We start from the raw sequence: 12,613 nt of genomic DNA, 5'->3' as shown, positions 1-12,613 counted from the left end.
AACTAATTAAAAAAGGCACATAACAATGACTCATATAAATTTTAAAGCAAGGTAAACAGTATTCCCTGGAGACGAAAATAAAAGTAAATAGCACAGGATGGTCATTAAGTTGAACTTGTTTTTTAGGCTATTCTGCCTGTGTTATAATACGTTCCAGTGTTATCAGACTGCTGATATATCATAAGTATCGCTTTTAACTGAGTGAACACTTTACTGGGTACTTCAGTTTTCAGAGGCAGTATTCCTATTCCTTTCATCTTTATTATTCTTGCAGTTTATCAAAGAGAGCAAAGTGATATGCTACTATAGACAGACAATTCTTTTCCAGGGAGGGCTTTTCCTATTTAAAAAATAAATCTTTAAAACTTCATGAAGTTAGGGTCTTGGCTGGCTCCAGCTTTTTTGCTGCCCCAAGCAGCGAAAAAAAAAAAAGAGAGAGAGAAAAAAGAAAAACTCAATTGAGCTGCCGCCGAAGTGCTGCCAAAGAGGAAGAGAGGGAGTGAAGGACTCGCCGCCCCTTTCCATTGGCCGCTCCAGGCACCTGCTTCCTTCTCTGGTGCCTGGAGCCGGCCCTGGCTAGGGTTGGTTTTGTTTGTGCCCTTTATTTTTTTTACATGCGACTCCTAACAAAAAGCAAATCTTATTTTCCATGTATATATTTTCCATTTGGTTTTCTTAGGTATGTTTGCTGATGTAAAGTCAAGCAACCATAACAGCACAGATTATGAAAGCCTCCGACCACTTATGTCATGGTGCCGGGCCCTGACCCAGCAGGGGAATCAAGGTCCAAACATGCAATTTCCTGAGCATTCTCAACACCCAGTGAAGTCAGTAAGAATTGAGGGGGCTTTGTACCCCCAGAACACATTGAACACCTCATAGGATGCAGCTCTGGGACTTGATCCTCACATGAGCTAGAAACAGTTTGCAGAATCAGGCTCATAATAAGGATAAATAAAGGAGGATAATATCTACTACTTTTTATTTTCTACCAAGTTTAATTTGCATAAAAATAGCTGCAATATTTTAATATATAATCAGGGTTTTAAAAAAAAAGTGTGCTCAATTTTTAGCAAAAATATGTGCTGCTTTTGAAACTAGTGTAGTTAGAAACACACACTAAGCATAAAAAATTAACCTTTTTAAACCCTTGGGGTAGATCCCCAGACCCAGCCTCAGACCCATTTGTGCTGCTGTAAACCCCTGACATAGGCAAATTCTCAGTTGACATAAAGCCGGTGTAGCTGGCTTTATTCCACCCATCCACATAGACTTCCCTATGTAGGTGGCAGTGCCACACTATGTTGGCCTCTAATAGTTCTAGGCCAATACCGTTCAATTGCGGCCACACTAACCCTAATCCGAAATGGCAATACCGATTTCAGCGCTACTCCCCTCGTTGGGGAGGATTACAGTTACCGGTATTAAGAGCCTTTTATATCGATATAAAGGGCTTTGTTGTGTGGACGGGTGCAGGGTTAATGCAGTTTAATGCTGCTAAATTCGATATAAACTCGTAGTGTAGACCAGGCCAGTGTAGTGGCCTCCACAAGCCAACAGAAATTAACTTGCACTTAGAGGTCCATTTGACCCCAGTCAGTCTAAGCTCTGGTTTGGTGCAGCTGTTAACTTAGCCCTTTATATGGAAAATAATCAGGTTTGTCTGATAGATTAAACATCTTTTTTCTTTAAATATTGAGGTCACTCTTAATGACTCGCCAGTTCTACCTTTGATTAGTAGAAAAGGTTACCTCAGTATTTGATGCATTACTGTAGCAGGGTGGACCCTGCTCCTGCTGTGAGGGGTTTAAAAGTGGCCTGGCAGGGCTTGAGAGCGGCTGCTCTCAAGGCTGGGCTGATTGAGGAAGTGGCTGCAGCTGGGGCCACGCCCCAAACTGAGCCACAGGCCTTATAAAAAGGCCAGGGAAGCCAGAAAAAAAGGCAGTCTTCCTCTGCCTGAAGAGGAAGAAGGGCCTGGCTGCAGGGGCTATAGGCAAGGTACCTAGGGTGAAGCAAGGCTGGGGAAAGGCTGAGGAGCTGGGGAGCTCCAGCCTAGAAAGCCCCAGGCTGCGGCCTAGCGAAGGGCCAACAGGTACTGGGGGTTGCAGAGGGCAGCCCAGGGGTAGGCCAAAGCAGCAGGTCCAAACCCCTTTGCCTGTGATGAGTAGGCTGATGCTGCAGTCTGCCCCAGAGTGTGGGGCTAGACAATGACTGGCAGTAGCCAATACTGAGGCAAGGTGGGGATAGAGGGTGGGGGTTCCCCAAGGAGGGGAGACCCAGAGAGAAAGGGGTTACTGCCAGGGGCAGCACCCCATGTGAAAGGGCACCGGGTCCAGGGAGGGACACGGGGGGCCTGAGGACAGGTGGATCACCAGCCTGCAGAGGGCGCTCCAGCACTGGAACAGAGCTAATTCCCAGAGTCCCCAGCAGGAGGCACTGTAGGGGTGAGTCCGACCCGTCTACAATTACCTAAACAATTAGGTTATTGCAAATACTAAGTTAAAGTTATTTAGTTACCAAAAGCAATTGGTAAGTATTTAAGGGTGACTAGACTACATGAATTGACAATAAATAGTAGATAAAAGATAGGTAAAATCTTTTCTATAACTTTTAATGGTGGGATAAAACAAAGATGGCACAATTCAAAATGCAGCCATTCTGCAAATTTAAGATCAATTTTACCTAGTCAGAAGGGATATTTCAGAGATGCAGCAGCAGTGGAGTCACGTGGCTATGATGTAGCCTCGGTGGCACGTAGCATGAACTTCCATCTTTAACAGTCTCTTGCAAGTCTTTTTCCTGTGGCAAAAGTCAGTATGGAAGGAATTAGGCTTCTTAAATCCCTCAAAATTGCATCTTCCAACCTCATTCATGGTCGGTCTCATGCTCTTCGTTCCTTCATCCTCAACTCTATAAACTTTCTATAGGTTGGGCATAACTCCACCATTGCAATTGTCTTGTTCTCAGTTGGTGCAAGACTGCAACATGCCAGGATTCTCTGAGTTTTAAGGATGCAGAGATTTGTGAATTCCTGTACCAAACCCTATATGCAGCTACCCTACTGTTGTTGTACATATGTTGGTCCCAGGATATTAGAGAAACAAGGTGGTTGAGGTAATATCTTTTATTGGATCCATTTCTGTTGGTGAAGAGCTCTGTGTAAGCTCAAAAGCTTGTCTCTTATCGCCAACAGAAGTTGGTCAAATAAACAACAGTAACTCACCCACCTTGTCTCTGTACAAACTCCTGTATACTTTGCTTCTTATGAACATTATGAACAGCCAGTTCTATATCAAAGCCCAACAGAAACATTCAGATTACTCACAGAAATATGTAGGTGTATAATGTAATAAGTAACAGTGGGCACTCACAACAATTGGAATTGCACTAATTTGAAAACAAAATCCACAAATGTGGAAGCAAAGAAATATTAGAACATATGAATGAGTGTGCATTCCAAATAATAGGTACACGTATTTGGATATCTTTAAAAAATATATCACTAATCTAAACACACACACACGAAAATTCAGAATTAAGGCAGCAAATCCAGAAAAACCTGTTCTGTTCTGTATAGGTGCTTATACTGCACTCATCACCATAGTATCTGAGCGTCTCCAAGTAGTGCATTAAGCAGTGTGACCAACACTGTCACATGTTTGTTCTCTTGTCCTGTTCCCGGGGTTAGAAGTGTGTTCAGTCAAGCATTTTGTTTTGGCTATTTTTATATAATATATAGCAACAGATGAATGTGTATATATTACTGGAAAAGGCAAGGTCAAAGAAATGTGCCTAGCACTTAGAACAGTAGGTGGTGAGTTTGTGATAATACTCTGTTCTTGTGGGGTGCATTCCATAGTGTGCAATTAGCCCCTTTGAGAAAGCTTTGTCTCCTTCACAGGCAAGCTTTGCCTCTATTGTACAAAGTTCCCAGGTGACAGAGGAGTGAAGTTGTTGATCACAGTCTTCATCCCAGAACCATAACCAATCTTTTAAATACCCTGGACCCAGGCCATTGAGCACCTTGACGATAAGGACCAAAACCTTCAATATCCTACAGGAAGCCACTGTAGTGGGGAGCAAAGGACAGGTTTGATGAGCTTGCAGTAAGTTGCTGAGGAGATGTGCTGCAGTATTCTGTACTAGTTGGAATTTCCTACGTGCTGAAGGAGTCATGTACAATATATTGCATTGCAGTAGTCAGGCATGAATAAAGGTAGTTTTCCAGGATTGGATGGAGTCTCCTAGCCAAGTGGAGATGGTAGAAAGCATCACTAGCAATTACTTCTGTGTGAAAACTTAGTGTCAGTGAGGAATCCAGAAGCATGCCCAAACAGTGGACAGAACGTACCAGTTGTGGCTGTGTACCTTCAACCGAAGAAGACTGAACCATGGTTTGTAAACTCTTCAGATGCTTTCCTCTGCCTATCAGCATCACCTCCATCTTCATGAGATTCAATTTCAGTCAGCTGTTCTTTATCCATGAGCGGATCTTTTCCAAGCACAGAGTGATCTTGGTGGTAATCGTGTGGTTGTATGTGGTGAAAGATAGATAGAGCTGTATCTTTTCTCCATATTGCTGGCACCTGAGTCTCTCATTTCACTATTTCACCTAGTGGCTGCATATGGATGTTGATTAGGACCGGAGAGAGAATTCTTAGTGGAACTCCATGAGTGAGGGGTCTAGTAGTGGAGGTGCATTTTTCTCATCATGACTCATTGGATGTAAGAAGGAATCAAATAATTTTTAGTGCATTACTCTGGACCCCTTCCACAGTGTTGAATGCTGCAGAGAGGTCCAGAAGGACGAGACTGGTTATCTGCCATCTATCCATTGACAGCAGATCATCCACCAGTACCACTAACGCAGTTTTGATTCCATGTCCTGGCCTGAATTCAGATTATGCCAGGTCTAGGATATTCGCTTCAATTAGATAAGCTTGAAAATGGTCGTTGGCTAGTTTCTTTATGAGCTTGCTCAGGAACAGAAGGTTTGACCCACTGAAGAGCAGTTGGCTAGAACCAGTGTATCCAAGATGTTCTTTTCAGTGTTGGTCAGACTGTTAATGTGACCTTAACTCACGTAATTGTGGAGGAAACCGTACAATAGCAGACTCCAAGATACTCACCTATGGCAGAGGAGTCCATTCTAGTGGTTGTTTAATGGCTGCTGCTGGACTTTCAGTTAAACGTGCTTACATTTAATAATCCAAATTTGACCATTTTTGCACCCTCTTTTGCAGCAAAAATAGCTCAGATGCATGTGCCTTGTAGGCCTTGTAGGCCTGAAGAAATCTGTTACAAAGAAATTATCAGAGAGACTTACTCCCTTTGGGATATTATTCCATCAGCTCCTAAGATCCTACCGTACCTAATCACTTGTTATCTCAAGTGATTCAGGACTCTCTTCACAAAGTTCAAAATGCAAAAATGTTATCAAGACTAAAGAACATACTGAGATCTCAGGTCTCATGAATGTAGCCAAATAGAGCAACCAATAAGACAAAGGTAATGCATTGATGTAGCATAGATATAGGGCTAGATAGTTGACCATAAAACAGCAGTGCAAAAGTGCCCTAAATCTCCCCTGTATGGGCAGGTGAGGATTCCCCAAAATGTCATTTTTGTTTTATTTTATTTTATTTATATTATGATAACATTAAACAACTGTATGACAAGGCCAGCAGTGCAGTTCTCGTCAATGGCACAATAGGAGAGTGGTTTCGCAACACTGTTGGAGTCTAGCAAGGCTGCCTTCTTTCGCCCACACTGTTCAACATCTACTTGGAGCGCATAATGACTGATGCCCTAGAAGTCAGCACTGGGGGATGAACAATCTCAAATCTTCGGTTCACTGATGACATTGATGGCCTGGCAGGTGGCAAAGATGAACTTGCAAACCTTGTGAAACGATTGGATGAAACCTCCACAAAATATGGCATAGAAATCAGTGCAGAGAAAACCAAGCTGGTGACAAACAAACGTGATGGGATCAGCTCACATATCACTGTCAGTGGACACGAGCTGGAGACAGTGAAACAGTTCAAGTATTTGGGGGCAATCATCCCTAATGAAGGATCCAAGGCAAAAATTTGGGCAAAAACTGCGCAAACAGCAGCAGCAGTGGCAAAGCTAAAGCCAATTTGGAAGAAATAAGAACATCTCCGTGGAATCCAGACTGAAACTGTTAGACACATTGGTCATCTCCATTTGTCTGTATGTGTGCGAGACATGGACCCTTACAGCAGAATTTGAATGGAAAATACAGGTAGTAGAGATGAGATGCTTCCGCAAAATCCTGGGCATCTCCTACTTCGACGATGTCACTAATGGAGAGGTCCGCAACATGATCACCCAATGGACTGGGTCATATGAAGACCTCCTGACGACCGTGAAGAAGTGCAAGCAGAATAAATACATAATTGTTGGAAGAGGATGAGCACGTGCCATTGTGTCAGCGGACCAGGTCGTAGGTGGTCAAGCCTAGTGGTCAGAGCGGAAGTCAGGCCTCATAGTTGGAGTCCGAAAGTCAGAGCCACAGGTCAAGACAGAGTCGGAACCAGGGCTGAGGGTCAGAGCTGAAATCAGAGGCTGAATGCCAGAGCCAAGAGCCAAGACAGAATCGAAATCAAGAGTCAGAGCTGAGGGATGGGAACGGATTACAGGAATCAAGGAAAGCAAGAGCAGGGCTGGTTCTCAGGCAGGAGCAAGGCTGGGTCAGGACATGAATAAGACTAGGTGCAGGGCAGGATCTGGGCTGGAGCCGGGGAGAAGCAAAGCAGGAGCAGGGCTTACAGAGACATGAGCACAGGGAGTCCGTGGGTGTGTGCAGTGAGCAGCCAGCAAGCTACTGCTGCTTCTGGGCTTAAGAACTGACATGCTAGCTTCCTAAGCTAATCAGGCAGCATGGTCCATCAGGCAACCTAGGGGGCTTGTTAGGGCGTCAGGAGTACTGAGCAAGCACAGCTGCAGGGCCTTACTCCTGACATATTGTCCTAAGGAGAAGAGGTTTTAAACAAAACACATATAGACAGAAATTTTGTGATCATGTTTGTCTGAAAAAAAATGGGGGTAATGAAAATAACTTACATTTATACACAATAGGGCCTTCATCTAGAAGGATCTTAGACTGGCTTACAGTACATAGCGCGTCAGAATCACTTTATCCATGACTGAAATGCAATCACCTCTGCAGTGAAACATGTAACAGTGAACATTAGACACAGTTTTGCTCAGGGCCAGTATTTTCAAAATGGGTGTCTAAAATTAGGCTCCCAAGTCTATATTCAAGTGTGTAAATAAATGGCTTGATTTTCAAGAGTGCTGAAAAACCCATTCCCTCCCATTTAAGGTGATGGGGAAGGTTGAATGTTCGGCACTTTTTGAAATCAGGTCACTTGTTTAGGTAATTAAATACTTACTTAAGGTATGTCTACAGTGGTCTACAGGAGGTCAGACTAGTGATCATAATTCTGACCTTAAAGTCTATGATACAGTGCAGTTAAAAACCCGCATCTGGCCCATGCTAAGGGGCTGTTTAATTGCAGGGTGGACATCAAAGCTTGTGCTGGAGCCTGGGCTCTAGGACCCTGGAAGGTGGGAGGGTCCTAGAGCTTGGGCTGCAGCTCAAGCCCAAACGTCTACCACAGCCCCTTAATGTGAGCCCTGCGAGCCCGAGTCACCTGGCACAGGCCAGCCGCCGGTGTCTCATTGCAGAGTAGACAGACCTTGAGGGGCTTAACATTAGGCTCCCATTTTTGAAAATCTTGGCCAAGGAGTATAAAAATGAGCAATAGCATCCTCAATTTGCAGCTTTTAGCACTACTTCCAATTGATGTTGTTTACTTTTTCTAGTAGTTCTCAGTAGTTGCCCACTAAAATAAAACATCAGTCAATATATTTTATATGCAGCTACTAATATGATTTTATTTTTTTAATGCCTCTCCTCTGTGGATTTGTCATGTCCCTTCATGAATTATGGATATATTCAAAATGTCGTGATTTAATTGAATAGATGCTTCACACCATTTTCAAACAATCTCAGGTGCTAGGTGTAATGACATACCTATGTTCTAACCTTTAACTTTTAGATTTCTATTAATTCATCCATATTTTACTTATGCATGTATATTATATTTTAATTTGTATGTGATTTCCCTATATAGCTTGACGGGGGGATGTTTTCTGTATAAATGTTTTAACAAAAGGAAAGGAAAATAAATATGCCACTGCATACCGGCACCCTGGATGCAAAGTTTGGCTGGCATGTTTTATTCACTCTGCGTTTCAGATAGGAGACTAGGACAATACACTTTAAAGAATGGTTGATATTCTCATAGTCATCATTCAGACATGACTTCAAGTCATATTCATCAATACGGTAACAGCTTTCATCAGTTTCTAGTATACAGGCAGTAGATCTGAAGTACCCTAAACTATGATATAAACTGCCTACTCATTATAACATTTTTATTTCTACCACATTTGTTATAAATGTGCTCCCTGAATTTCTTCTACTTTTGGTCCCATTTCACACAAAGGTGAATGATAAAATAATGGAAAATAGAAGTGGAGCAGACCTACTGTCTAGTCCATTACCTGGTCAGTGCAGGGATGTTCGCTATTCAGCATTTGAAATGAGAGCACACTATGGAACTTTTAGTACATGGTTGCAGGGTTCACATGGCCAGTTTGTGCTCAGTAAGCTAGTGCACTGTAGATTCACGCCCTGGCTTGCTGCACACTAAATCGCTACATAGACAAGCCCTTAGTTATTAATCACTCTACACATATGTTGTTCTTTTAATCTTTTCTCGTAAATCAGTCCCTTCAACCCATTAGGTAAGTCTATGCAGCAATTAGAAATCCGCAGCTGACCCATGTCAGCCAACTCAGGCTTGCTGGGCTCAGGCTGCGGGGCTGTTTCATTGCTGTGTAGTTTTCTGGGCTCAGGCTAGAGGCTGGGCTCTAGGACCCTGTGAAGTGGAAGGGTCCCAGAGTTTGGGCTCCAGCCCGAGCCCAGAAGTCTATACAGCAATGAAACAGCCCCACAAGCCCAAGTCAGCTGGCACAGGCCAGGTGCAGGTTTTTCTTTGCTGTGTACATATAGTCACTTTTGTTGCTGTTTTTTTAACAGCCTCCTGGTACTGAGGAGCTGAATACTGTATTCCAGATCTTCCAATGAAAGTTTATTGACTTGATGTCTCCATGAATACAGCCCCAAAGTCAAAATACAGTGGGTGAATGCATAGCCACGGCTGATAGAGGCTTTTCTATGTGAAATAGTTGCTAAAGGTGATTTACTTGTTATATAAATTAATCCAAAATGGTGGCTGTGCATGGCTTGGCAAGAAATTGTGATTACTATGATGCAAGGAGCTATTGATATGGAGTTAGTCAGTTGTATTTTTACTCCCTTTGGACCATATTCTGATATCCTTACCCATGTTGAGTTATTACTTCACAAGTAATCCCATTGAAGACAATGGGTCAATTCATGCTGTCCAAAATGAGTTAAGGGCATCAGAATCTATCCCTCTGTTTCATTCTACTCACTTATTTCAATATTTAATGAGAAAACAGCTGAATCTTCCATTGCACACTCAATAATTCATGGTGATTAATTCAATTTCTTGTAAATCACACATCCAACTTTATCATACAACCTATAGAAAAATTATGCTTAAATGTGGCATGGATTTTATTTTTAAAGAGTTAATTTTGGGATGTATTCTATTTTTTTTTTAATCTGAGTTTTTCACTCTTGTTTTCTTTTGGAATTTTTAATATCTTCTGTATGCTTGAAAAGAAGCATACAGAAGTTGTTTTTAGTTTATAGGTTCCTTTAAGAGATTTTTCAGCTCAGTGTTACATCTCTACATTTCCAGTCTTATTTTGTTATATAATAAAGATCTTGCTCCAGAATTAGTTGATACTGATATATGTGTAATATTTTTAAACACATTAATATCATTTAAGTGTGGTATTCTTGCAGTTCAAACTCAAATCTTATATTGTGAGTCAGTAAAATGTGTATTTATGTTTTCCCAGTTTACACAAATCTCTGTCCCAAGAAGTGAGGCTTAAGGATCAGTTTAACTGTACTCTTAGTACATATGAAGATGCACTGAAAAGCAGCGAGGATATTGTAACCATCACACATCGCCAAAATGAGCAGCTAGCTACCCAACTGCAGCAAGCCCTAACAGAGCGAACAAACATGGAATTAAAGCTTCAGCAAGCTTTAGAAGCTTCACAGGAGGCCAACGAAAAAGTTCAAACGTAAGTCAGTTTACATTTGGAAGAATGTCATTTGACAGCCGAATGAGACGTTATTCCTCCTGATGTTTACAGTGTGGTTTTCACAAAAGTGGTTGTTTAAAAGTGGCTTTGTCTTACTCACAGATTGGCTTCTTGTTGTATAGTCAAGACTCACTTCTGCTGCGTTAGTGACAAAACACTACTACTGCCTGAGCGCTGTATAACCCACTCGCCTCTGGGAGAATGACCTCACTGCTCGTTAAGGGGTGGGGGTTGTTGTTTGGCGTGTTGGAAAATGTGTGTGCCCCTTTAAGGGCTAGAGAGCCAGGGAGTGACTTTCTGCGGCAGCCGTGGACTAAGTTAGCATGGGGGCACTGACCCAACCACCCCCATGTGACCAGAAGAGAGAGGGACTATATAAATCCATGCTAGTGCAGAAAAAGCCCTCTTTTACCTGGACCAGACAGAGCAGCCCCCACCCTCCCACCCATGGAAGTGGTGAAATACTGGGTTTTGTTGAGATTCTCTATAGGCGCTGTGCTAGTTCTCCTTTCTTGGGGGGCTGGGAATGAATTTTTCCCTCACCGCCAGAATGGGGTTTTTTGCCTTCCCCACAGCGAGCTGGTCAGGGAGGGGGAAGTGGCTTAATTGGGGGCAAACATGAAATGGGAGTTAGACTATGATGTCGCAAATCATTATGTAAATGTGGGACAGGTGTCCAGTGCAGGTATTCCATAAGGAAGGGATATAGTGATCAGATAAATGGATTGGTAAAGGATTTAAAGGTGCTAATCTTTAAGGGAGCAGAAACTGGGGGGATTCAGAACTCCTATTACTGGTACAGCAGAGAGCCAGCCCCTTTTTAATAGCCCCCCCTTAATCTGGATTTGAATGCGGGGGATGGTGATGTCCCAGCAGCGGGTTGGCTGGGGACCAGAATGGGTAAGGGGGAAGGCTGACAGAAGCAACCTGGGTATATATTGAAATGATTATGGAATTACCTGTACTGTACATGTTTATCTGCCAGGAACTCCCAGACATTTAAGAATAAAGTTGCGGCCTAATTGAACCACATCCAGTGTTTTCTGTCCTTCTACCAGCATAGCCGGACTACGAGCTAGAGTCAGAGTTCATGTAGTCAGAGCCATCCCTTGGGTAGAGTGAATTGGGGCGACCGCACCGGGCCCTGTGCTTTGGAGGGCCCCGCGCGTTGATAAAATCGGGACTGTCCCGATATTTAGCCCTTTGTCCCGCATCCCAACCAATGTACGATCGGGCCGCCATTTGTCCCAATAGTCGGGTGAAGAGGTGGGTGGGGAGGTGAGGCAGGAGGCGGGCGGGGGAGCGGGGTGAGGAGATGAACAGGTTGCTGAGCGGCAGGCGGGAGTGGAGTGAGGAGAAGGCAGGTGGCCGGGGAGTAGAGTGGCGGGCAGGTGAGTGAGGAGGCGACTGGTGGGTGGGCGGATGGTGAGGAGAAGAGCAGCGGGTGGGGGGGGGTGAGGAGGCAAGCGGCACCGGGCGGACGGCAAGGAGACTAATGGGGAGGCTGATTTGTGCTGGGCCCCACACCTCTCTAGGGATGGCCCTGCATGTAGTATTTTTATGGTGCTATGGCACAAACTAGAAAGGTGAACACAACTTGACTTTCAGATCGCAGAGTGAGTGTACAGAGTCAGGGGCGGCTCTAGGCACCAGCAAAACAAGCTGGTGCCTAGGGCGGCAAAATGTAGCTGGGCCGGCGGACCTGCCGTAGTCATGCCTGCGGGAGGTCCACCGGAGCCCCGGGACGAGTGGACCTGCCGCAGGCATGACTGCGGAGGGGGCGCTCGTCCCGCGGCTCGGCGGGACCTCCCGCAGGCCTGCCTGCGGCAGGTCCACCGGCGCCGCCGGCCCACGGCACCCGCCGCAGTCAAGCCTGCGGGAGCTCAACCGGAGCCGCGGGACCACGGCACCCGCCGCAGTCATGCCTGCGGCAGGTCCGCTCGTCCCGGGCTCCGGTTGACCTGCCGCAGTCATGCCTGCGGGAGCGTAACCGGAGCCGCGGGAAAAGGGGACCCGCCGCAGGACCGGGGAAGGGCGGCGCAGCGCACCGCGCTGCTTGGGGCAGCCTGATTTCTAGAGCCGCCCCTGTACAGAGTTATCCAAGGCAACATCACTTCTAAATTTAGCAGATGTATATGAATAAGAGACAATAAGAGACAATAAACATGGAAACTCACAAAGCCAATTTTACATAGTCACTTTTCAAAATATGACAATGTTTTAAAAGAAACTGGGATGTTGAGCTCAATGGGATTTGCCTGCTCCAATTGGCCCAAATCCAGCAGCCATTGATCAGGCCCATAGTTTTTTA

The 12,613-nt window shown here is 44.5% G+C and overlaps 1 protein-coding gene across 6 annotated transcripts in view; it reads left to right on the top strand.

Moving 5' to 3' along the window:
• Nucleotides 1-12,613, top strand: part of MIPOL1 (mirror-image polydactyly 1) — a 298,337-nt gene that overhangs the window by 251,746 nt on the left and 33,978 nt on the right. For all 6 annotated transcript variants that reach the window (XM_045014792.1, XM_045014790.1, XM_045014793.1 and 3 more), the window contains one exon: nucleotides 10,051-10,281. In XM_045014792.1, coding sequence (XP_044870727.1) covers nucleotides 10,051-10,281 — 231 coding nt within the window. The remainder of the gene's footprint in view (nucleotides 1-10,050; nucleotides 10,282-12,613) is intronic.

This window comes from Mauremys mutica, chromosome 4, assembly GCF_020497125.1.
Source record: "Mauremys mutica isolate MM-2020 ecotype Southern chromosome 4, ASM2049712v1, whole genome shotgun sequence".
Lineage (NCBI taxonomy): Eukaryota > Metazoa > Chordata > Testudines > Geoemydidae > Mauremys > Mauremys mutica.
Note: the sequence above shows the minus strand (reverse complement) of the source record. Positions and strands in the feature narration are given on the sequence as shown.